The sequence below is a fragment of the Rhinolophus ferrumequinum genome, chromosome 24 (genome assembly GCF_004115265.2).
Source record: "Rhinolophus ferrumequinum isolate MPI-CBG mRhiFer1 chromosome 24, mRhiFer1_v1.p, whole genome shotgun sequence".
NCBI lineage: Eukaryota > Metazoa > Chordata > Mammalia > Chiroptera > Rhinolophidae > Rhinolophus > Rhinolophus ferrumequinum.
The window spans coordinates 23,127,446-23,153,988 of record NC_046307.1 but is presented as its reverse complement, the minus strand read 5'-3'; the positions used below and the strand labels follow the sequence as shown (position 1 = coordinate 23,153,988).

Here is a 26,543-nt window from a genome sequence, read left to right as displayed (position 1 = left end):
ATAAAGTCGAAAGGTCTTGGCCGGCTCTGCAAGACCTCTCCCTCTCTATGTGTTTCTTCCTCATTCCCTCCGTTTTCCCAGCACTCCAGCCACACTGAGCCACTGAGCCCACAGCACTGGGCATGAGTATTCTTCCCCCGCTTTTTAAAAAAATTTTATACATGTATATATTGCAAAATGGTCACCACAATCAGGTTCATTAACACATCCATCACCTCCCATAGTTACACTTCCCCACTTTCTTGATGAGAAGAACCCCTACTTAATCTACACAACCCAGCTCAAACATCACCTCCTCAGGGAAGCCTGCTCTTCCCTTTCTTTTCCCAGATAGAATTGGGTACTCCTGTTGCTTTTATGGTAGTTTTCCATACCACTTGTTACATTATTTGGCTACCTGGACCAGAGGCAATATCACCTCCAGCAAATATTAAATATTTGGTTTAGCTTGCATGATCTGTGTGTGTGTGTGTGTGTGAGAGAGAGAGAGAGAGAGAGAGAGAGAGAGAAACAGAGAGAGAGAGAGAGAGGGAGAGGGAGGGAGGGGAAAAATATTTATTTTACATTAAAAAAATAAACAGATTTCTAGTTTCTTTTGAAAAACTGAAAGGTTCTGCCAGCCTGGGCCTTTATTTCCTTCTAACGTCCGCCCACCTGTGCTCCTTTCGGTGGGTATGTGGTTTCCAGTTTGTACCCCACCCCATCTCCTGCTGGCCCTCCCCTCATTTATGTACCCGCACAGCCCTGTAAGCCTTAGACCTCGGTCGTACCTCTCATATATTCTGGGCCACTCCCATCGACAAATATTCTACCTCCGTGTCCCCGTAAACTATTTAGATGCCCCAGAATTCCAATATGTTGGCAAAGAGTAAATGAATGAATAAAGTCAAGTCAGTAAAGAAAATATAAATGTCACAAGTTTCTCTGCCAAAGTATTTTTTCCAATTTTTGTCTTGGAAAAACCAGTCCCCGTCCTCACCTTCTTCTGACTCTCATTTCAGTTTCCTGTGGGTAAGATGCTCCTATGGGGTGGAGCGAAGAAGGCGACCTCAGGGCTGGGAAACAGTTAGTTTTTCAGCAGGGAGGGGTGAGGGCAGCTGTCTGGTGCAAAAGGGTTGCTTGCAGTGTGATTCAATAGCAGGGGACACAGATGGAAAAATATTCATTTCTCAAATCAAAGAATGAGGTGAGCTGCTGGAAACTGGGATTCCCACTGAGCAAGGATATACAGTACCATGTTTGGAACTGAATGGAATTGAGAACGTGATGTCAGGTGGGAACATGTAGACGGCGCAAACATGGTTCTCTGATAAGGGACAGGAGGGGGCAGCCTGTCGGAGGGGACAAGTAGATGACTGACTTAGGTACAGCCAGGCAAGTGAATATCCATCTCCGATCTGAGCCTGGGAAGCCCTCAGCGGCTGTTGGAGTCCTGCTTATTTGATTACATTTAAATCAACACGCTGCTCCTCAGAGGACTGTATCCAGAAAGTCACCCTTAGTCCTTAGATGTGAGATGGCTCCGGGCCTGGCTCGGAGCCTGGGGAACGGTCCCCTGTGTTTCACATGGAGGACGCAGGTAGGGGTGGCCGAGACACCGGGCACCCAGCCCAGCTGAGGACATGTCAAACAGGGCTCTCCTGTAGATTCACTGAGCCCTTAGTCCCCCCTCTATCCTTCATCTCTGTGCCCACTACAAAAACGGCTGTCAGACATGAGGAGGAGAGAAAGGTTGAAGCAGCTCAAATAAGCGCACATCAGACTTACCTGGAGGACTTGTAAAACACTGATTCCTGAGCCCCACAGCCAGCAGTATCTGATGCAGCTGGTGTGGGGTGGGACCCAAGAATTTGCATTTGTAATAATTTCCCAAGAAACACTGGTGCTGCTGACCCCTGGACCATGTTCTAAGAACCACTACTATAAAGAAACATCCACTCTCGCTCATTTTTAGTAGCCCCCAGGCCCTAGAGCCCACCTAAAAAGGTGATGTGTAATTTTCCCTAGAGAAAACCCCTCGGTGAGATTCTGTGACCCTCCTACTCTGCCTTATCATATAAGCTCCTGGAGGACCTCAGCTGAACGTCACTGATCAGAGACAGCACCAACCGATGATTATTCACACGAATCAACACTTGTTGGTAAAGAAAGTTCCAAGGACCTCCCAATTAATTCAGTTCAACACAATTCAGTACAATTAATGTAGCAATTCGATTCCCTGGTGAGATGACCCACCACAACCACTAGAGCAATAAGGCTCAAATTTTAGTGTGAAAATTCCTGACTCAGTCCTCCAGGTCCTGATTCAATACATTGCAAAGGAGAGAGGACTCCAGGAAAACCTGCACTTTAACCAACAATACCCAGATGATTCTGAAGTAAATGAGTCTGCCCACTCCTTGAGCAATACTCCAATGAACATATAAGGACTCAATAATTTTGGGTTCGCTCTCATTTCCTTTTCTTGTTTATGTTCTAAGAGGAAGCTGTCAAAGCAACATTTCCATCAAGAGTCTTGCAAATCCAAGGTATCTTTCTCAGCAGAACCTCATTTCTCACCTCCAGAACTGATACTGGGGTACACACAGTATCTCTGAGAGACAAACTATTCTAATTAAATTTAATATAACAACCTTAACTAGTGACCAAGTATTGGTTAGAAATTGCATTCTGCTATTAGTGACAGAATCCCAATGGCAATCGCTGAAACAAATTTGTTGTTTATTCTATCACATGAAAAAGTTAGGAAGTAGCTGATCAAGGCTGGGGGGTTGCACTCCATACATTCATCAGAGATGAGACAACGCCCGTCTCTTTGCTCAGGGTAACAAAATGGCTGCTGGAATTCAGCCATCATGTCTGTATTCCAGGCAGGAAAAGGAGGGGGAGGGGACAAGGAAAGGGGAGTCCCTGCTCCCAGCTGAGTCATTCCCGTATAGTTTTCCTGGAAGCTCCAACCAGTAGATCGATCGCTGGCCACCCCTAGATGCAAGGAAAGCTGAGATAAGTTGCCTGTTAGCTCAGCACATTGCTGTCCCAGAAAATATCAGGATTCTGTAACTAAGGAGAAGGGAAGAATGAAAGTTGAGTAAGGTGACTGAAGTCTCTGCCGCAATCTCCTAAGTCCTGGGTGGGGCGAGGAGGGAGGAGACAGAACCGTGTAACCTTTAGCCCGTGAGGGAGGACCCACAGAGCACACAAACAAGTGTAACGCAGAAGAAAACTGCCAACTATGCTAAGAGAACTGTAGACCAGATGCTGCCAAGCTTTTGGAAGGAGGGCATCTGAGCTGCTGCTTGATGTACATGTAGAATTAGCACCCTCTGGAATGGATGGTGAAGAAAGTCACTCTGGGCAGGCAACATACATTTGGGGAACAATTGGGCTCAATCAGAAGAATCTAAACAGAAAAAGCCTTTGGGGCTAGAAAGGTGTTTAGCAGCCACTGAGCTGCAAGGTTCCTAACCTGGGATCCACGCACAGCCCCATTGCCTGGGCTGCAAGGGGGCCCGGGGCTGCCTGAAATTCTATGCAAAAGTTTTAAGATATGGGTATATTGTACTTTTCTAATGAAAGAGGCTCGGGATAATGCCCGTATTGTTCTTTCCAATCTTTCCCCAGAGAGCCCCCCCCCCCCACCCTCAACTTTTATCCCTTTATCCACAATCTAGATACCAACACTAATTCCTCATTCCCCGTCTCCCCAACCTCCACACTCAACCCTGGCTTGACTCTTGCTGTTCCTCCAACTCTTAATTACTCCTCCCTGCTTCTCCTCTTCCCCCTAGATATAGCAAGATAGGTAGTGATTTCACCATCCCTGGAAGTATTGAAACATAGGCTGCACAGACACCTAGAAGGAAAATTATAAAAGAGACATGAGTTGCAAGCAACAGAAGTAAAACATCAGATCCCATCCCAACCCGAGTTTCTAGGATTCCCTTTGGCATGAACGTCCTTTGGCTTTAATATTCCTGCAGGAAGTCCTCCTTCCCCATCCTCATCCACCATAGTCTCTGATCTCCTTATAATGCTAATAATTTCCACATGAGGTATACAATTTGACATTAGCTATAGAATCTGTTTTGCATTGTTTCCCATCTTTTCCTAGGCATCGGTCTAATGTAAAAAACCACACACACAAAAAAAAACAGATTGTAACTAATTCAAGGACAAGAACTTAGTCTTCTTCTCTTGTAGCTCAGTATATCTTGTCCAAAGAGTGACCAAACATCCCTGTGTGCCTAGGACTTAAGAATTTCCTGAGACATAGGCTATTTGGTGCTAAAAGTGGGGAAATCCTGAGTAAACTAGGATGAGTTAGTCACCCAACTTGCCCAAGAAATGGGCACATGACAGTACCTGCTTCTGATATCTAACTATGGGTAGACTTTACTGCTGTTCAATAGTATTTCAGGTTCTCCTCTCCTTCTGGAAACACATTACTCTTCCCCAACACCTTGAAGTTGGGCATGACCATGTGACTTACTTTGGCCAATGAAATGCGTGGGTGGACTTAATGGGTGTCACTTCTGAGTGGAAGCATTTAAGAGTCCATGCACCATTCTTGGTGCACTCTCCTCTCTTGCCCTGGCAAACCCTGGAGCCATGGCGTTGAGATGGCTGCATCATAGAATGGTATAGAATGTCCCCGTGAAGCAGAGCCTGCTGCCCTCACCCCACCCCACCCCATGCTGGACATGTAGTGTGAGCAAAACCTAGCTTCGTTTGTGTTAAGTCACTGAGATTTGTATGCTTTTTCATTGCTGCAGCAAAACCTAACCTAGCCTGACTGGTACATGAACCACCAAAAATCTCATTAGCAATGTATTCAAGTTACTAAAGCAAAAAACAAAACAAAAACTCTTCAGAGTTTTTTCTCCGGCAGGAAATTCAAAGCACATAATGAAAAAGCCAAGTTGCGTGAAAGTGGGAAATCTGAGCCTGGCCTCCCATAAAGCTCAAAGAAGCTGGAGGCAAGACCTCTTAAAAACACAGGCTCCAGGAACAAGCCTTCCTAATTCCCACCCACCAGCCCAGGTTACTGATTTCAACCGTTGACATTACACATTGAGATCAGTTTTAGAAAGTTCAGCTCTTCAATGTTCAGATGTGAAAGTCTCGAAACAGGGAAACAATTGGTGGAGGATCATACAGGGCCTTCCTGGTTATGGTTTCCCTGCACATTTTGGCCATTTTTGTGGATTTTCTACTTAGTTAATTCATAGTCATTATTTCTTTGGGACTTCACATACTTGCCCATGACTTGATGGTACAAAAACTAGTCTTAGTCTCAAATAAGGGTTTAAAAACATTAAATTTTTTTTTCTTATTACAATAGTATATTTCTTATCATGATAGTAATAAGTATATACTCGTTTTTAATATAAGACAATGAAGAATAATTTTTAAAAATCCAAAATCTCACCCATCTGGAGATAATCACTCTTAATATATTTTTCATAAGAACAACTTTGTTACGTTTTATAACATTTAAAACATTCATCCTCTTTTGCTGGTTACATGACATTCTATTTTTATGGATAGCTCATAATTTATTTAATCAAGCTTCTTTTCTTGGATGCTTAGATTTATTTTTTTTTTTGCTTGTTTCAGTTTTTATTAAATCACAAACACTCTTTCAATAAACATTGTGAATTTAAGCAGACACTTTTTCCTCATCGTCTGTTTAGCCCAGCCTACAGCAGTGGTTCTCAAACTTTAGCAATGGGTCAGATTGTGACGCTATCAATTCCTGAGCCCCATTCCCACAATGTAGGATCCGTAGGCCTGGGTGGGGTCTGAGAATTGAATTTGTATTTCTTTCTTCTTTTTTTTAACTTTTGTTTATCTTAAGTGTGTTTTTCCAGGACCCATCAGCTCCAAGTCAAGTAGTTGTTTCAATCTAGTTGTGGAGGGTGCAGCTCACAGTGGCCCCTGTGGGGATCGAACCGGCAACGTCGTTGTTAAGAACAAGGTGCTCTAAGAAACTGAGCTAACCGGCCGCCCTGAGAATTTGTATTTCTAACAGAGTTCTCTGGTGTTGCTGTCGCTGCTGGTTTGGGACCGTACTTTGTGAACCACCATCCTACATTATTCTTCCTTCCAAGATCCTAATATCATCTGTGTCCTCAGTTTCCTGTTTTAGAACTTGTTCAATTGGTCTTACATTCTGTGGAAGTTCTTTTGTGGTCTCATATTCTTTCCCCATTCATGACTGGAAGTCCTTTCTATCAACACACCTTTCCAAGTGTCTTTGGGCCTTGTATAAGTCATTTCCTAATATACTCACAGGCACGCACGCACACTGATTATCAAAGTTAGATGTCTTTTTCCTGCATTGCCACTGCTAGAAACTTCCCCTAGTAGCAAAGTGAGGGTAGATAAAAGTTCTTTTTCCCAGGCACTGACATTTTTTATGTCCCTTATTCCCACTGCATCTGCCACATTAGGTTGTGATGGATAACACCTCTCCAAGATGGATAGAGTGGAATAGCACAGATACTTGTGAGTGGGAAAGAGCTATTGACCCAGAAGTAAGGATGCATTGTAGTTAAACTGAGTGTTGTTATGTATTTGTAAAGAAGTGCTTTAAAGCTTAGATTCTGGAGGTAAAACTGGATTTTATCTGGACTCTGGTACCTTCTAGCTATGTGAGCTTAGGCAAATCACGTCACATCTCTGAGCCTCATTTTCCTCACCTGTAAAACAGAGGCAATAACACCTCTGTAGCAAGGAGATGGAAAGAAACAGAAGTAATATATGTAAAGTAGCTGGGACAGAAGCAGCCCTCAATAAATGGCAGCTGTTGTGTTTAATTTAAAAAAAAAAAAACTTTTAATTTCTTTTTCCTGGCTTTCACTCTGCTGAGGACCCGGAAAAGCATCCATTGCTCATAGGGAACTTTTCCGCCCTAGCCAGAGGTTCCTATCACTTACAAAGATTCTGGTCACCTGCCTGGAGCGGCGGCACCGCGAACCCCACGGGCTTCGCTGAGGCCCTGCTCTTAGGGTGTTTACGGCGCGCGGACGCCGGGCTCCAGCTCAAGGCTGCGCTTTCAGGTTCAGTTTCAGGGTCTCGCCGGCAGCCCTGGCAGGCGGGCGCGGAGAGGGCAGCGGGGCCCCGACGGCAGGGTCCTCTGGGGGCCCCGGAGTTGGGAGGAGAAGTCCGGGAGCCCCCGGAGGAGGATGGGCTGCGGACACAGCACACTGAGCTGCTGCAAACCCCCCAAAAAGGTAAAGGGCGCTGGCGGAGAAGTTTGCCTAGGGAGGGGAGGGAAGTGTGGAATCGCTCCGTCGCAGGGCACCCTCGGCGCCGCGGGCTCCCGCCGGTCGGCCGGGGCATGCCAGGAGGAGAAGGGCGAGAGGCCGGCACCGAGGGAGGTGGGGAAGGCTCGGCCGGGCGGCGCGCTTTCCCCGGCCCCGGGCTGAGCCGCGCGGGGCAGCGGAGTTTACAAACACAGCCCCTGGGCCCAGGAAGGGCAGCTAATTCCGGCTGCCAGAGTGGGGAAAGCTCTACTGCCAGTGGCAGGTGCCCTTTTCCTTCAGTCTGGGGCTGCTCGCTGTGTGGCCATGGACAAGTGACTTGACCTCTCTGGCCCTTCGGCTTTCCCACCATTCAAAGGACCATCATCTCGAGGGCCCGCTACTCGCAGAGTGGTCCAAGGAGTCGCAGCATCTGCGTCACGTGGGACCTGTTAGAAATACAGAATCTCAGGTTTTGCCCCAGACCTGCTAAAACAGAACCTGTCTTTTAATACTAAGATGCTCATGTGATTACAATAAGCTTTAAAGTTTGAGAAGCGCTGCCTCCAGAGTAGGTGCATGTGGGCTGTTCTGGGGGGAGCTGGGAGGGGCTAAAGAGGGAGGAGAGCTACAGCCTGCTGCCCTTCCTCCTTTCCTGTCCCTCCCGCAAGGGGCCTCCGAGCTGGGTTAGGGCCCAGGAGACACTACTCGGGTTTCTTGCAGTGGGACCAGCTGCCCCTTGGGGTCTGACAAGCCAAGAAGGACAACCTCCTGAGGCACAGAGCCGCGAAAGGGAGGACCCTCAAAGCCCGGCCCTTTTTCCTGCTATTGCCTGCCCTCCAGCCAGGTGGGAATAGGTGCTGCAATAAACTTGATAATCTGTTCCCTGGATCGAACTGTGAGAATAGTTTCGTTGAACTGGAGTCTCTCTCTGCCCTTGCTTTGCTCGTGCCCAAGCCCAAGCTTTTCTGCCTATTGGGTATTCAGTCCTGTCCCCAACCTGGATGATCCTGTTCCCTGTCCTGTACTTCACCCAGGAAGATGAGTTTTGGTCCCAAGTACAATGCGTCTCCTGCGCTTTCCTTGCTCCTATCTTACGCCCAGTTAAGAAAACCTCACCAACCTCTAACCCAAAAACCCTCATGTCTTCCCTGGCTCCAAAAGGGAAACTGAGGCTTGCCTCCATCAGCGGAAGCAGAGGACTGGCAGACGGGATGATGGGCAGACAAACATAAACCTGAGCCTGGCTTGAGACTTGTTACAAAGCTGGTGATAGGTGGACATCAATCCTGGGCTTAGATCCTGGCTCTGCCACAAACATGCTGTGTGATCCCAAACAAGCCCTTAACCACTCTCTGGGCCTCAGTTTCTCCCTAGATCTAGAGAGGGAGTGGGGTGAGCAGGACGATTTCTAACAGTCTGGGAGTCTGTGTTCTCTGCACCTGGGTCAACCTTGCAGCCTGCAAAGTGGGCCAACGGTGAAGTCCATTACCGAAGTCCATCACGCAGTGGTGGGAGGAGCCTGGAGGAGGCGGGGCCCTGTGCTAGGCCTGACATTGCACAGGTGTAGAGGAAACCATGGTGAGCATGGATTCCGGTGCCTGCTGGCCCTTCTAAGAGCCTTACCAGCTGTCCCTCTCTGTTCCTGGCACAGCCTGAACTGGACCTCCACCCCAAACTGAAGGGCAAGTAAAGTCGGCACAGACTATCAGAGTGAGCAAGGGCCTTGGGTACCACCTGCGATGAAGCACCCAGAGTACTGATGGAGGGTAAGGCCTGGCGTAGTAAAGGGTCTTGAGTGATATCACAGAGCAACTTAGAGCAGAACCCCAGTATGCAGTCAGTCCCCTGGTCCAGTGTTCTTTGTCTCCACCTCTACCCTGTACTTCTGGTGGCCTTTTCGTGAATCCAAAGCCCTTTGGCATAAAAGCCTTCACCCTGTTGCTTCAGAGCAGGCTGGCATGTCTTCCCTGCCCCAGCAATGCCAGAGCCCTGCCCCTCAGTGGCAGGACTTGTAATTCGGTTTTGTTTAAAGTTCATGCCTGTTTCATGTGTATACCCAATTTTTCATACAGGTGCCAACCCCGGGCTCCTAAACCCATGCCCATCAGGCCACCAGCCCCCTGGGGGAGAAGTGTCTCTAAGGATGGGACGTACAAAAATGAGTTCAGACTATAGGGGGTGGGGCCACAACAACAATGACTCGACCTGAGTGGCAGTTGACAGAGTACTTTCACATCCTGCTGAGCTCACAAAAGCCCTGGGTTCCAGGCTGAGCTGCAGCATCTTCCCCACTTGACAGATAAGAAGATAGAGGTTTAGGGAGGAGTTTAGAGTCAGTTGGTGGCAAAGCTGTGCATCTGAGCCTGGTTTTTGGAACGTCCCACCTGGCGCTCACTGCCTGGTGTAGAGCACAGAGCAGGTGCTATGTAAACATTTGAGTGAGTGAATGAGAACCCAGTAGGAGCCAGGCTAAGGCTTAGCCCCTGTGCAACAGGAGGAGCTCATCCAGCCTTGGAAGACACAGGAAGGCGTTTTGGGTTGGGTGGGGGCATGCCTTGACTGAAGATTTGGTAGGAGTTACCCAGTCAAGATTGAGAGAACAGCCTGAGCAGAGGCTGAGCCAGTGAAAGTTCAGTACAATGGGGCTCGTTGTGGAGAGTGGAGGTGGCAGGCAGCAAGGAATGAGGCCAGAGCTTTCCGTGGGATCCACCCTAGCTAGGGACAGGGGTTTGACCACTAGGACTTCTCAAGCTCCCTCCAGGTTCAAGGGTCAGAGGGTTTGCTGAGTTCCATGGTCGACAGTGTCTGGTGGCCTTGGCTGACCAGCTAGTCTCCACTGAGAGGCTAAGTCACTGCTTCATTGGGACAAGTTGAAACCCTAGTGAATGAACAAGTGGGGATTCCTAGCAGACTGGGGGTGGGTACTGAGGAACCATCTGCATTGTGGGGTCCTAGACTTGTCTTGGCAGAAGCCATTGCTGATGGGGCCATGTTCCCTGGGAGGACTTGGGAGGAGGCTGGCAGAACAGAATAGCGGTCAAGGAAACAGGCTTCCCATGGACTCGCCTGGAGGAGTGACATGGAAACATGTGGGGCTTTCATCCCCTACAGGTTACCAGCCCCTCTGGGCAGTGGTGGGAGTTGCAGCTCGGGCCTGCTGGTCAACCCCGTGTGTGTGCCTGGTGTAATGTCTGCACTCCCCAGTTCCCCAGGCTTCAGCTCTGGCCACAGCTCCACAGCCCTGAGCAGGGGGTCAGAGAACCTGGCTCAGCTCTGCTCCCAAAGCTGGGCCTCAGGCAACAGGTTCTCAGTGGGTCAGTCCTTTACGATCACTTCCAGGTGGTAGGCCAGGTGAGAGAGAGGGAGAGATGCAGAAGTGAGTGGCATGAAGAGCCTGCATGGGTGTAAAGAATTCTGAAACACAACCAGAGACACTAAGGGCGTGGGTTTGAGAAATGGATTCGCAGATTCATCTAGTAACTTGGCACGTGAGGCTCTGGGCTGGGTGCTGCTTCAGTCCCGACTCCATCACAGATCTAGTAAGTGAACGTGGAAGGGACTTGGCTTCTCCATGCCTCCGTTTCCTCATCGGTAAGATAGGTGTGATGCTAGCTCCTGGGTCATAGGGTTATTCTAAAGATTAGATGAAAGAATGAGTATAATAGAGTCCCTGATACACTGACTATCAGGTGGTTTGCTCTTGATAACAAGGACTGTGAGTAACATCATAAGGGAGACATAGTTATCCTTTAAGGATGTCACTGCCTGGATTGTACCCAAGGAAATCTAATAGGAATGTGGGAACCAGGGGGACATTAACATCCTTGGAAGGCTGTTGGGGTTGAAGGATGGAGCCTGGAGCCTGGCCACCGTCTTTGAACCTCTGAAGTATTGTCAAGGGGCATGAGGAGCAGCCTTGTTCTCTGTTGTTCCAGAGGCAGAATTGTGGCCAGTGAGGGGACGCTAACAGTCACCACATTCTACTTCTCATGAGGAAGAAGGGAAGTGAGTTCCCCATCTGTGGAGGAGTTCAAGCAGAAATCGGATGACATTTTGGCAAGAATAAAAGAGGGGATGCAAGTCTAAGGCTAGCAAATATATATATTTTTTAAACTTTTATTTATCTTAAGTGTGTTTTTTCAGGACCTGTCAGCTCCAAGTCAAGTAGTTGTTTGAATCTGGTTGTGGAGGGCGCAGCTCACAGTGGCCCATGTGGGGACTGAACCGGCAACCCTGGTGTTACTAGCATCGCGCTCTAACAAACTGAGCTAACTGGCCACCCCAAGACTAGCAAATATTTAGGATTCCACTTAAGAAATCTAATTATTCTGATTATTATAATATTTGAGACAAAATTTCAAAATATGGAGAAGTATGAAGAAACCTAAAAATTGCTTTTAATCCCACCATTATGGGATCACCTCCGTGTACGTTTCAATGTCATTCTTTCTACTCTTTGTCCTACTGTATAATATACATGAGGGTGACTATTGTTTATAAAATTGGGAATGTATTTTAAATGGTTATAGTCTAGTTACTTAATATTTTACTGGGGGCATTCTCTCATGTTAAGTAGTCCATGGAAACATGATTTTTAATGGCCACCTAGTGTGCTGTCAATGTCCCGTGGCTTATTTAACCAGTTCGGACACTTGAGTGTTTACATTTCCTACCCTCATGATTCATGAGCTTCCTTGTCCTTGTGTTTCATCCTAACCCGGAAAAGTGTGGCTTTTCGTTCAGAGGGGAGCGGAGACGATGATGCAGGGCATCCTGAGGGAGACGGCATCTTGGCTGGGTTTTGCGGTGGGTGTGGCTACACCATATGCTAGAGTGAGTGGGGTGTATGCGAGGCAGGGCCCCGGCACCTGCTCAGTAGGAGCAGGGCAAATCTGACTTTTTAACTCAGTTTGCTGAGTGTGCAAGGAAGCTGCCTTTCCCGGGCACTGAGCCCTCTGCACCAAGCATTGTGGGAACACTGGATGCATGTGACCTCTGAGCTAGTGGTTTTCGCCCAACCCAGAAAACAGTACCCACCGTCACCCCAAAATCATCCCAGCTAAAGCCAACACAGGCTTCCATATACATGCATGCTGAAATCTTGTGAGGTTGAACCAGATTTCTGCATTATAAAGGAACGTATGTATACTGTGACCTAAAACCCATTAGAAAGATTTCCTCATTACCCTTGCCTTGGAGACACAACCTTTGGTGACCCCTTTTCTGCACACGTACATATTTTTAATTCTGTTCTTTCCCTTTGTAGGTGAATTCCCAGGCAGCTAGTGTAGGCCCCCTGAGCACCCGATATGCCCCTAGCCACCTAAGGATTCATCTTTGCCTCCGTTGGATGTTGAGTTTGGGGTCCATGCTTCGTGTCAGCCCTGGTGTCTTTTGTCGTAAAAAAAAAAAAAAAAAATCATAAAAGGTAAAACTTCAGGTTAGTTACTGGTAAGCAGGCAAGTCAAGGTGGTAACACCCCTGGTAGGAGAGCTGCCACCTGACGTCTCAGTGTTCCCAGGTCAGTTAGTAAACAAAAGTCTGAAATCTGCCTGGAAAAGGCAGTCTCAAGGGTGTCAGTATAACATTCATGAATGGTCATGTTCAAAAAACCAACTTGGAAGATGTAGGGGATGCCCCCAATAAAAGGAAGTGCCTGACAGATGGCCCGAGTCCTGGCGCTGACACCTTGGGCTGCACTTGGGTTTCCACCCCAGGACCTGCACTTTGTCCTCTCTGTGTCCTCTCCCTTCAGAGCATTGGGAGCCTTCCCAGATAACCTGCGGGGGAAGGGCCAGGCAGGGAGCCGGACTGGCAGGTGAGGACAGGGGGAGCTCTTATGACCCCACCATGGGCGGAGAGAAGAAAAGGAGTGGGAGAAAATCCATCCATCTTTCGCATAAATTGATCTAAATCTGTCCATTACCTGAAGACGAGCCATTCTACTTCTCTCGCCAGGTGAAGTTTAATCCTTAAAAATCATTCATCTTGTCTCACTTTATAGTCTAACCTGAATCTTTCAAAACATCTAGGCCAAACGCTTTACAGTACATAAAACATCCATCCCGTCCGTGCTTCCCCCCAGGTAAATGATGGACAACCTGACCTACTTCCAGTATTCCTTCCCGCCAGCAGCGGAATTCTTTTTCACCGAGTGTCTATGGACCTTACAGACCTCTCACCATTTCTCCCCTGCCCATGCAGCCCGGCCCCCTCGTTGAGGGAATAGCCCTGACATCAGAAAAGTTATCTATGCTGAGCTAAATAGGGTCCCTCGAAATTCATGAACATCCAGAACCAATCCATGTGACACTTGAAAGAAGGTTTTCACAGGTATAATCTAGTTAAGATGAGGTCACTCTGGATTACAGTGACCCCTAATCCAATGACTGGCGTCCTTATGAGACGAGAGAAATTTGGACATGGATACCCAGGGAGAAAGCCATGTGGTGACAGAAGCAGAGAGTGGAGTGGTGCATCTACAAGCCAGGGAACACCAAGGACAGCAGGGTACCACCAGAAGCTAGGAGAGAGGCCTGGACCAGATTCTCCCACAGAACCTTCAGAAGGAACCAACCCAGCAGATACCTTGATTTTGGACTTCTAGCTTCGAGAACTGTGAGAGAATACATTTCTGTTGTTTTAAGTCACCAACTTTGTGGTAATTTGTTACAGCGGCCCTAGGACACTCATGGATCTTAAGGTTCATTGATCCCCACCCTCTCACACTCCACCCCCGCCTGGCCACCAGTCAAAATAGGCACAAGAACCCAATAGCTCCCCTTTGGAGCTGTGGTTTGCAGAAGAGTAGGGAGCATGGCAAACAAGGAGGTACTCGGACAAGGCTCAGCTGCTTTTGGACACCAGCTGTAGCATCTGCAGCGGAAAGAGCACTGGACTGGGTGTCAGGGGTAGGTCCCATGTCTGCCTCTCTCTCTAACTCGCTGTGTGATCTCAAGTAGGTGTGCTCTCCCTGGGCCTTGATTTCCCATCTGTCAAATCACTGCCTTGGCTGCTTTGTGGTTCCAAGGGAGTTATACATTTTTTTTCTTGTTGTTCATTTCTTTGTATGCAAGTAAAACTTGAATACACTATTGTTTTAAAATTTTTACAAATTCGAGTAAAACTAAAGCTTCCCCTCCTTGACCACAACAATTTTAGTCCTTTCTCTAGAGATGACGATTGCCATCTGTTTGTGTTTTTTCAGGTACGTTTTCCTGTGCCAATAGAAATAGTTTATTTTGCATATTGGTATTCCACCAAGTCCCTTTCCATCTTTGTATGTAAAGATCTACTTCATATTTTTTAAAGCATATGAGTGACATTGCAGAGTATCATACAGCTCAGTGTATCGAGCCAGTGTGCCCCCATTATGGACGTGAGGCTAGTTACCAGTATTTCCCTGTGACAAAGGACACTGCCCTCAGCGTCCTGTTGGTGCCATCGTCCTCACTAATGGGGGCCTCTCTGCTGGCAGTGCAATTGGAAGGTGCTGAGCCCGCAGCACGTAACCTGGGAGGAGGCCACTGAGCTCTCTGTCATCCTCTGCTCCAGGCCTTCCCTTTTACTGCCTCCCACAGGGCTGCTGCAGGACAGGGTGATGGGAAGGGCTCAGGACCCCCACCCAGGCCCTCCTAAACAAGGGCCCTCCTTTCCTGTCCTCCGGAGAAGCCCTCTTCTAGCAGGTGCTGACAGCTGAGTGTGTCAAACCACCAGCCCTGCCCTGCCCAGAGCCAACGAGCATGACAGGACTGATAGAGGATGAGGTGTCAGGATGACCTCACTCTGCCCCTTCTTCTACATCCATGGCATGTCAAAACCAGAAGGGCTCTGACCTATCCCATTGCCCAACTCCACGCCACAGAAAAGAGGAAACAGAAGCCCAGAGAGGGAAGGTGTGCCTCCAAGGTCACACAGCAAACAAATGGCAAGCCGGGGCCTCAACTCTAGACTCTCATTAAGGAGTTTGCCATTGGGTTGGGAGACAGGTAGCTTTTTGGCAGTGCGTCTGTGCCCTCAGCCTGTCTCTTCCCCCACCCTGGCCAGTGACACCATTTTCTGTCCTGCTCCTTCAGAATCCTTCTGCCTGCCAGGCTGACCCAAATGTCAGAAGCAGAGCTGAATGCTTTGTCAGCGCCGGACCCGCTAAGGCGATCGGAACTGGCAGACACCCTGGGAAGCCGATAGGGGACAAGAAAAGGCGGGCTCCAGGGAGGAAGAGAAGTACTATGATCTGTTGGAAAGCCTTTCTCTAGGCCTTAGCCCCTCCACCTGTGAACGAGGGGTTGGGCGCAGCACATGAGGGCTGCTTGACTGTATGATGTGATCTGGGCTAGCAGGTGCTTGAGAGGGAAGTGGTTCCAGCCTCCCCTGAGGTCTCTTTCATCAGAAGGTCAGACAGGAGCAATCAGACCACATCCGCCCCTGATTTGCAGTGCTCTGGGGACACTACAGGTGTTCAGACAATGGGTGGTCCCCCCAGTGCAGCTCCTGCGTTTAGTTTATCGTTTGTCGGTTGTGTAGTCACGTTGGCCCATCCCCCAGGCAGGCAATGGGTAATGCTGATACCACAATGTGTCATGCAAATGAGTTGAACTAAATCTTCAGTGTCCCTGGCAATGTACTGAAGTGAAACCAAATTCAGGCCTTACTTCGGTGATATACTTCTGCCCATCTTAGAGATGGGGAAGCTGAGGCCTGTGTTTGTGATGTTCTTCCATCTGAGCTGCTGTAATCTGTGTGTGAATGCTAACATTTCTCAATAGCTCTGAACTTTTAGGCCCTGCCTTTCCTCCACTAGAGGCCCTGGTGGGGGCCCCTGGGGACTCCGTCCCCTCCCCCCCACGTCCTTCCTGCCTCCACTCTCAGCCAATGGGCTCTGACTGTGGTTATTCAGATCCCGAAACTAATAGTGCCAGGGGCCCCACCCACGCTGAGTCCAGATACCGGAAAGGCAGCTCCGATACCACAGAGGGGTGTGACCTGAGTGACTTGAGGCTCAGAATCACCCGTCCCCTAAACGTCAAGCTGCTTGGATCAGCCTGGTCTATGCACTAAGGAAACGGAAGGGACTCCAGGCTCAGCCTTGAATCTGGATTCTCATTAGGGCTCTGCTCCCCTGCTTTGTGGCCTCTGACAAGTTATTGCCCATCCCATCTCTGGGCTTCAGTTTTTCCTTCTGAAAATAGGAAGTGGGGATTGGAATAAACTGTCTCCAGGGGCCCTTCTCACCCTGTCTTCTGGGTCCCAGTAAGCCTTCCTCAGCCAAGGTGGTGTGACAGAACTATGTGGCCAAGGGAAGCCAGGGCTGTAGTTTATGGGGACCGGGAAGGAGATGGGTGAACTCTCCAGGGGCCTGTGATTACTAAACTCTCCAAGCTAAGCAGGAATGCTGAGGACAGAAAGCACTCAGTCAGACATACAGAAAGCCTTGAAGACCTACGAAAAGGAAGGAGTGCTGGTCTCTAACACGAGGGCAGACCAAGTGTCTTCAGGAGAAGCCGAGCCATCCTCCAGGCTGCTGTTGGCTTCCATCCTGGTAGGATTCCCAAAGTAAGGACGAGCTGCGCAGCTTCTATCTGAGTGGCTTCTACCTTACTCATTTCCCTGGAGAGTCTCAGAATCTAAGGGAAGTTGAGTTTACCCCATAGGCCTTATTATGGGACTATGGAAATTCACCCAAAATACTGCAATCTGAGTAATACTCAACAGAGTTCTCTGAAGCTGTTAATACCCCCTGCACTGGCTAAACATTTCATGCTTATCGAAGGTCTTTACTTGCTGAACGTCAGGAAATACCTTACAGAATTTTAGATCATTGGCGCGGAGGGTCCTCTGAACTCACTCAGTTCAACCTGAAAAATGAAGTTGGCTTCTTCTTGCATACTACTAGTGATGAGGAGCTCACTACCACCACCACACCTCACCCTCCAATAACACAGCCTACCTCTGTTTGGGTAGTTCTGGAATTCTTCTTCATGTTGAGCCATAACTTCTTGAAACTTTTAGTCCTTGAACACAACCCTGCCCTCCAAGGCTGTGGACCACACACTAGCAGCTTCTGCAGTTCTGCAGAGATCTGAAGCCAGTGGCCAGGTTGTCTTACCTGTTCTTGAGTCTGAGCAACTGTTGTTCCATGAAGAGTCCCTCCTATAATTTGGTTTTAAGTCTTTCCACATCCTGTCAGTTCCTTTTGGATACATTCCAGTTTTGTCAATTTACCCTCCAAAATGCAAATATATTCTAGGGGTGTCACCAGGCCCAATCGGAGCTCGTCTGGCTTCTCCACAGCTCTGGACACTGTCCTCCCACTCTACCTTTATCTGATTTTGGCAGCCACGTCCTACGGACCAGGTTTGCTTCAGGTTGAACTCAGACCAGGCTCTCGGCTGCTTGACAACAAGGAGCTGGGCCACAGAACTGTACATGTTACCAAGATACAGGGATCCTGTTTCCAGGCTTCTCAGTTGGAGGGCTGCCCTGGAGTTCAGAAGGATTGAGGAGGACATCTGTTCCAATGCTGACCTATCACAGATAGAGAAAGCGAGGTCCAGAGGGGGGAAGGGACTTCCCTAAAGTCACACAGTCAAGATGGAAGCGGGGTCTCCTGGCCTCTCCCCCAGGCCAGGGTTCTCCCGACTGCCTGTGCTGCCAGCTGCCACCTCTGTCGTTTTCTTCTTCCCAGTTTTCATTGTCTCAGGAAGCTGCCATCCCTCTTCCAGAGTTCAATCTGGATGTCCCACCCAGTCCTACGCCTCTCCTGGCTCTACTTTTGGAAGGGGAAATTCCTGGTCTCCCTCTCTGCTCCTTTCCTCTCCAATGCAGGGGGAGCTCTGCTCTATGACCTCTGAGCAGGAAGCAGCCAGGGCGCAACCTGGGGATTTTCCACGCGGTGGTTGCTTATCAATTCTTACTCAGTTCTGGGCCACGTGTCCTTCGGCTATTAGAAGCATCAGAATCACCTACAGATGGTAGATGGGAGCCTCCCAGCACACATGTCGGCCTCCGATTCTCTAGGTCTAGAACAGAGTCTGGAGAGTTGTGGTAAGCAAACACTCCATATTCTAATGCAGCAGGCCCGTAGACCACATTCCTACAAATACTGCTCCAGGCATCCTAACAGATACTGGGGCAAACCCACAGTGGATTTCACAAATGGTCCCTGTCCTCAAGGAGCCCCTTGGTCTAGCAGGAGAAACACAGGTAGGTCCTCACATGTGTGAATAGGCCCTGGAAACTAGAGCTGTTAGGAACTAACTTAGCCCTGAGGAGAGACTGAGGAGAAATGGTATTTGAGCTGGGCCTGAAAAATTGTTGCCTGTAGAGCATACCTCCTTTAATTGCGCGGCACTATTTTACGTTTCGCAGATGTTGCCTTTTTTTTTTTTTTTAATTTATTTTTAATTTATTGGGGTGACAATTGTTAGTAGAATTACATAGATTTCAGTTGTGCAATTCCGTATCACATCATCCACAAATCACACTGTGCGTTCACCACCCATGTTGCCTTTTTAACCCAACCTGCAGTATCTCCGAGGTATGCCTGTATGTCATGCTGGGGTGGTCTTGAGCAGTCTGGGGAGGTCTTGAACGCAGGAGTGCGTGTGCGGGAGCCAGAAGTGCAATAGGGTGTTTGGGTTTGGTTTGGACCTAGCAAATTTGTCAACGTTTAAAAAAAGTGACACTAATCCATGTTGGCAAGGCTGCCATGAAACTGGCCTTGTGTGCTGTTACTGGGTGAGTTCATTGGTAAAATCTTTCTGGAGGGTAGCGCCAGTAATTTTAGATGTGTAAAAAAATCTTACACTTTAGTTTGTGAACAAAAGCATAATTTGGATATTAGAACATGGAAAGAATCTAAATACTCAACAGTAGATAATTAAATGATTAAATTCACCCATATTTTTACAGAATATTTAATGCCATGTAGTACATACTCATATTTGAAAAAGTGAGATATCAGGAAGTATATGCAATACTCCAATAAATATGTATTGCTACTACTATAATTGGAAAAAGTTGTTTATGAATACTTAAATATTAAGCAAATATGCTCCATGGTATATAAAGGACTCATACAATTCAACAACCAAAAACAACCTGATTAAAAAGTGAGCAGAGGCTTTGAATAGGCCTTTTTCCAAAGAAGACATATAGATGGCCAACAAGCACTTGAAAAGATTTTCAGCATCACTAATTATTAGGGATATGTAAGTCAAAACCATAATGAGATATGACCTCATACCTGTTGAAATGACTATTATCAAAAAGATAAGAAATAACAAGTGTTGAGGAGGATGTGGAGAAAAGGGAACCTTCACACACTGTTGGTGGGATTGTAAATTGATGCAGTCACGATGGAAAACAGTATGGAGGTTCCTCAAAAAATTAAGAATAGAACTACCAAATGATCCAGCTGTTTTGCTTCTGTGTATTTATCCAAAGAGTACAAAAACACTCATTTGAAAAGCTATCTGCAGCAACATGGATAGACTTAAAGGTATGATACTAAGTGAAGTAAGTCAGAGAAAGACAAGTACCATATAATTTCACTTAGATGTGGAATCTAAAAAAACAAACCAAACAAAAACAAACTCATGGATGAAGAGAACCGATTGGTTGTTACCAGAGGAGAAAGGGGTTGGAGGGAGGGCAAAATGGGCAAAGGGGGTCAACTGCATGGTGATAAATATAAACTAGACTTTTGGGGATCATCACTTTGTAGTGTACACAAATATCAACTTTTAAAGATGTACACCTGCAACTTATATAACGTTATATACCAACTTTACCACGATTAGAACAAAGAAAATGGGAAGGAGGAGGAAGAGGGTAGACTGAGGACAGACTGTGACGAGCCTTGAATGTCATTCTGAAGGGGTGATCCTGGGAGTGGTTTTGTCAGCATCAAGGACCTCAAGCACAGGTCACATCCTGCCTGTGATCTGGAAGCCACGAGTGGAGGAGAGCTTTTCAGCTTTCTATGATGGTTCTTAGGGAGAAGACAATTTTGCATGAACTTTACGGTCTTATTTCAGGCAACCTGAGGCCAATGACAGCCTAAGAGATCCGCCAAAATACTGTGGAGTCGTTGTTATTGCCATGCTTTTGAAACATAAAGTAATAAACTTATGCAGTGTTTGAACTCTTAGAATATGCAGGCATTACAGGTGCATTATCTAATCCTTCAAACAACCTCGGGAGGAAAAACGCAGGCCTGGAGAGTTCAGTCATACCGTCACACAGGCCGGATGTAGGATTTGCCTCCAGATACGCGTGACCCAGAGTTCTTCATCAGGCGGCTCCAGTCTCTAATGTTGAGAGCCATGAGTTTAAATGAAGACCTCCTCGCCTCCTCTTCACAAAGGAGGAAGCAGGAGCCCAGGGAAGGGAAGGGATTTGTCCAAGTACACAGAAAAGCCCGTGACTGGAATTCAGGAATTCTCACTCCCATGAAAACGTTGCCCAGATTAGTGTAACCAGTGGTGTGAACTGGGATGAGACAACCATTTGTGTTTATCTCCCTCCTCCCTGCAGCCCAGGGTGGAGAGGCTGGCTCCTGTCACTTCCCCAGATTCCTGTGTTGACAGCTTCCCTGGCTTGTGCCTGGGCCAGGTATCTCCCTCTCCCCTGGGGAGGGAGGAGGGCAGACTCTTCACAAGGTGGATGGAGGACTCAAAGGTCAGGCTCACCCAGCCACTGGGCAGATTTGGGGCACTAAGGCCTGGAGGAGGTGCTGTGCCTCACTTAGTTTGCCAGGGGCTCGCACTATGCTAGGCTCTGTGCTGGGCTCTGTGGGGCAGAATGTTCTAGAAGCCTTCCCTTGACTTATCTTTGCTCCCCATCCAAAGTATGCTTGCGAGCAGCATTTCAGTTATTCTCAAGTTCATGAAATTGTTAATAATTTGTATTCTGATAATTTTAAAAATCTGTTAAAGTTTTTCTTTCACAGTGATAATTCACAATTGAAAAATAGCCTTTTCAGAGGCTGACTTATTTTTTTAAGTGTTTCTCAAAATGGGATCTAGAATATCTTTTTTTTTTCTTTTTTTTTTAAGAACATCTTGGAAAGTGTTCAAAAAGCTTTAAACTTTTTTTTCCACCCCAAATTCTGAACCAGTGGTCAGTGCCAGATCTTGGCCAAAATTTCAATTATCTGGGGTGAAGAGAGAAAATTAAAGTTGTGAGTGTGTGTGTAATGTTGAGTAAGGATGTCATTTCCTTTTTCTGGAAGCACTGGTCTTGAGCTTTCCTTACTACATTTTGGAAAGTTAAATATTTTGGAAGTTTAAAATGTCCTCTATTTTATGAAATGAGAGTGATAGTCTGCAGATAAATTTTTTCAGCATCCTTACTTTTCAACCTACATCAACTCTCCTATTAAAAAAAATATTACTCGTTTATGAAAACTGACAATCTGCCAGCCACCGACACTGCTGTGTGATATAGAAATCCCTTTGCGTCACTTCTCTCCTTTGTTCAGATTCAACCAACACTGACTGGCCAATGTTGATTAATGCACCTACTAGCTATGGCTCAAATACTGGACTCTGCCCGTTATCCCCTCATCTACCTGCCTCAGTCTTCTCATCTTTAAGTTGGGGATATTCCTATTTCCCAGGGTCGTTCTGAAGATTAGCTAAAATAGTGTAGATAAGACAACACAGAGCATCCCAATTATGGTGTCTCACCCCATCTGGCAAGGTAAGTACTTCTGCCTCCTTACAGTTGAGGAAGCAGCCCCCCCTAAAAGAGAATAAGCATGGTAAAATGATGGCTCTGCCCCCAGCACCCCAGAACTTTAAGGGGAACTTGGCTGGAAGTTGTGGTAGCTCTAGGCCCTGAGAAAAAAAGGGGAACTGGAGGTTGGGACGTTTTAGGTCACCTCAAGGCCATAACTGGGGGAGAGGGTAAAAGCAGATGGTCTGGCCAGGTCTTGGGAGAAGGAAAAAATGGGCAGGGAGAACCCCATGGTTGGTGACAGGAGCCAAGCTACAAGAATCTAAGGAGAGGTCATTAGCCTCTTGGCTGAGGGTTTCCCTGGTCATGATAAGAAATCCTGATCTGGGAAGCCCTTCCCCACAGAGGCGGTGCTGCCTTGGGATGGGAAAGGAGCAGCCTAAGTGGACTAGGGCAGTGGACTAGCCTAAGTGGTCTGGCACAATGAGAAGTCCTATCTTGCCTTTGGAAGACGCCTACTGTAGTAGCATCCATCTTCACATTAACCTCCCACCTGCTACCTCCACCTCTTTATTGTGTCATTTCTTCCAGAGACGCCGAGAACCAGGTCAGCCACCCAGACCAGAGCCTCAGGAACTAGGTCCCCTCAATGGGGACACAGGTGGGTAGCCTGTCCCATAAATGCTTTCCCTGACATCCATGAGGTTTCCTACTTTTTAACCAACAAAGGTGATACAGCTACTTAGTTATCTCATGAGATTTTGTATAGGTTACGTTAATAGGAGTATCATACCTAAAATCAGGGAGGTGATAGTCCTGACCTGTGCTTCTCTGTTCTGGGCTGTTGATACCACACTTGGAGTGCTGAGTGTATTTCTGGAAAGTACATTTTGAGAGGAATCCAGAAAAATTGGAAGGAATACCATGAAGGAAGGTCAGGTTCATGAGGAATCTGAAAACCAGGTCCCATAAGCAGCTGTGAAAGGAACAGAAGATGTTTTACCTGAAAAGAAGGTGTTGCCATAAAACAGCACTTCTCTCCAAGTGTCTGAAGTGCCCTCATGAAGAAGAAAGATAAGCCTTGTACAGTGTGACCCAGAGGTCAGAACTAGGGCCTCAAGGTAGCAGGAACAGGCAGGCAGAATTCAGTTCAGTCTCAAAGGATTTTTTTGTGTGGTGGTTGGCTTAAAACCTTCAGGGCTGCCTAGTAATAGAATGAACTCTCCATCTCTGAAAGTGTTCAATTACAGCCTGTCAGGGATATTCTAGATGACGTTCAAGTACCAGATCAACAATTGGACCGGAATCCGGAGGTTCTCCATTCTACCTTCAAAGATACAAATCCTGGGCCCCACCATAGACCAATGAAGTAAGACTCTCTGGGAATGGAACTAACGAGTCTGTATTGTTAGTGATGATACAGCTTTTGCATAAGCCTCTCTCCAGCTGGGGCCGGTCTAGTACTGGTCGAGTGGACCAGCATTTGGGACCTGAGCCAAATGATCTATGAGAATGGGAGGCTCTCTGATCGTGACCTCTGCCAGCCACCAGGACCCAGGGCACTGACTCACTCCTCCTCTGTCCCGACAGACTGACCGCTGTGTTGGCTTCTCGCTGCGCAGCCCCAACCCCCACCTTTCTCTTCACACCCTTTGCCAGACCTGCCTGTGGAGGTCCATAATTATAATACTAACATGAAGAATAGCATTGGCCTCTGATGCTTGTCATGAGCCCTGATGAACATGTAGAGGACAGTTAGTGAACGATAGAGAACATTTCTCGAGCGTCTTCAAAGGCCTGGCACGACACTGAACTGCTTTCTGTACGTAAAAGGGCAGAATAAGGTGGTATAGAGTTTGCTGTTGCCTTAGATTGTGTAGGCTCATAGTCCTTCTCCCCTGAGGTGAACTGGAAGATCTTGGGCAAGTTGCATAACTTCTCTGTCCCTCAGTTTCCTCATCTGTGAAATGGGATAATTATGGTATCCACCCCACTGGGTGGTTGTGAGGATTATGTAAATGCTTCGAGGCACTTGGAACAGAGCTGGCCACGATTCTGGGCATGCTAAGCTCTCAGTATTCCTTACCTGCTGTTACGACTTCTAGTGCCCTTGTTTTCTAACTTAAACAATCTCAATAGCCCCGTGAAGAAGATACTATTATTGTTGTCCTGATTTCACATATTGGGTAACTGAGTCACGGAGGGGCTAGGTCACTGCCTTACCACAGTCTAAGCATTGGCAAGGCCTGTTTTGAAGTTTCCCTATGTAGGGCTAGACTTCCTATTTGGTCTCCTTCCTGCTCATGGCAGTTTCTCTGCCTCCCGCTGGGGAAATGCTAAGAGCAAGGGTCCGCACACTCAGACACTCCCCAGCAGGTAAAGCACATAACGAAGTGACCTCTTACACACACCTCCACAGGGAGAGGTGAGGACTGTGGGTGGGGGGGTTGGGGGGGTAGAGCCACATCCTGCCCAGAGCGGAGGCAGTGGCTCCTCAGCCCCGGCTGCTGGTTGGCACCAAGGGGTACACTGTCACTTCTGTGGCTTCTTCAAGAAAAGCTGGAGATCTGTGTTCAGTAAAAGCTGCCCAGTCATTAAATATCAGCAACTAATTTTTTTTTAATTTAGATACTAGGTAGGGCAAATAGAACGTCTTTATGGGCTGAATCTGTCCTGTGAGTCACCAGCTCGGCTATAGATCCTGGGGAGCCAAATGAGACCCCTGGTTCCTGCACTGAAGGAGGGCCGGCGAAGCCCGAGAGACTTGGGGGCTACCTCTGGAGGTTGATCCCCAACCGAAACCATTCCTGAAGTGGAGATCAGGGTTCTCACCTCTCAGCCCCAGCCTCCCACACTCTCTCTGCTGGTGTGATTACCCCACTTCTGCTCAGTGTGATTTCATTCATTCACTCATTCATTCGTTCTGGTTTCTCACCTATAGCCACAACTGCCCAGCTCTGTGCATCTGAGGAAGCTGAGCAGCATCAGAAGGATATAACCAGAATTTTCCAGCAGCACGAAGAGGACAAGAAGAAATGGATCCAACAAGTAAGTCCCAAACCCCCTCTTTGCCTCCTGTTCCGCTAATTTTGAAAATCTAAGTGAGGACCAACTTTTGGTTTTATTGCTGTGGTAAGTGTCTCTTACTCCTTTTCCCAAGAAGAAAGTCCTTTATCTGTTGAACAAATATTTGTAACTGCTTGCATGTAATTCATTATATTCATTATGAATATAAGAAAGATGGGGAACACTCTTAACATAGTAGAAGGGCTTCCTGCCTTGAGTGGACATAAGGATTAGAAGACTCTTAAATCCCTTTCTACCTAGATAATTCTCTGGGACCACCATCACCCCCAAACCCTAAAGAAGGCAAAGTTGGCCACACGTGCTGTGTCTTGGAGGTCTTGGGCCCTCTCTGGGCACAGGTCATTTCCATCACTCAGATGAGGGGGTAGGACTCTCATCACCTGTGGAGCTTCACACAGCTCCAGCGTCTGCATGTGGGGAAGTAAGGCTCTGCTGAACCTGGGCCTGCTCAATCTCATCTTGCTCTGCACACACACCCCCAGGTGGAGAAGGAGAGGGAGCTAGAGCTTCGAGAGAAGCTGGACGAGCAGCGAAGAGTCCTGGAGGGAGAGCATGAGGCAGCCCTAAAAGGTAAGGATGGAGACGCTGCTCTAGGAGAGCGTGGGAAGGCCCTCCTTCTGGGGCCTCTGCCAAGTTCACAGGCAGATGCCCACTGGCCCCTCCCTCTTACCTTTGGTCCACAAGCTGTTGGCTACTTCAGCACTGGAGTCTGTAGGGTCCTTGGACTTGTCCTTTGGGGCATAGCTTTAAAAGTCTGACACCATGCCTTGTTTGATCTTATTTGAGAGGTTTTATTTTCTTTCCATTTTGAAAGCAATTCATATTCCTTAAAGGAAATTTGAAAAACTTAGACATATAGGAGAACTTTATAATATCCATATTCCTTCTCCACAATAATGACAGCGCTTACAATTTTCGGTTCGGTTGATAATTCTTTTCAGATAGCTTTTCTTCCTCTTATCTCACCAAATGTGGTCATCATAGAAAATTTACAATCTACGGATTAAACAAAAAGGTTTTATAACATAGTGCTTAACATCTCAGACTCTGCAGCTACAGGCCCTGGGTTTGAATCCCAGCTCTACCACTTACCAGCTGTGTAACCTGGAAGAAGTTAGTTAAACCTTGTTCATAAGGTCTTTAATTTAATTTTTAGATAGATAGATAGATAGATAGATAGGATTTAGAAGAGTGCCTGTTATTTTACAAGATATTTAGCAAATAATTATTAGTATTATTTTATTATTGAGAAAATTAAAATTGTGTGCAATTCCACCCAAAACTAGTCACTGTTACCTCTTTGATATAGATCCCTTTCGTTTATTTGCGTTGTTGTTGTTTGTTTGTTTGTATAAACCTAGAATACACATCTATACACACCCATATACTTTGTGGGGGAGGAGATAAATTGATTTTTTTTTTTACTTTGAATTGTATTAACAATTTGTCATTAAACTTCTGTAATACAAGTTTTAGTAACAACATAGCATTCCAATGTGTATCCTTTATTTCTGATCCCTTTTGGTTAGG

At 47.2% G+C, this 26,543-nt stretch overlaps 1 protein-coding gene across 4 annotated transcripts in view; it reads left to right on the top strand.

Annotated features, from left to right (window-relative positions):
* Window positions 1-6,935: 6,935 nt before the first annotated feature.
* The window catches only part of CCDC69 (coiled-coil domain containing 69), a 32,947-nt gene continuing 13,339 nt past the window's right edge, over window positions 6,936-26,543 (top strand). The window contains exons 1-4 of one of the 4 annotated variants that reach the window (XM_033096298.1): window positions 6,936-7,235; window positions 22,518-22,587; window positions 24,868-24,974; window positions 25,496-25,583. In XM_033096298.1, the coding sequence (XP_032952189.1) occupies window positions 7,188-7,235; window positions 22,518-22,587; window positions 24,868-24,974; window positions 25,496-25,583 (313 nt within the window). In that variant the 5' untranslated portion in view covers window positions 6,936-7,187. The remainder of the gene's footprint in view (window positions 7,236-22,517; window positions 22,588-24,867; window positions 24,975-25,495; window positions 25,584-26,543) is intronic. The other 3 variants (XM_033096299.1, XM_033096300.1, XM_033096301.1) reach the window with 3 other exon arrangements.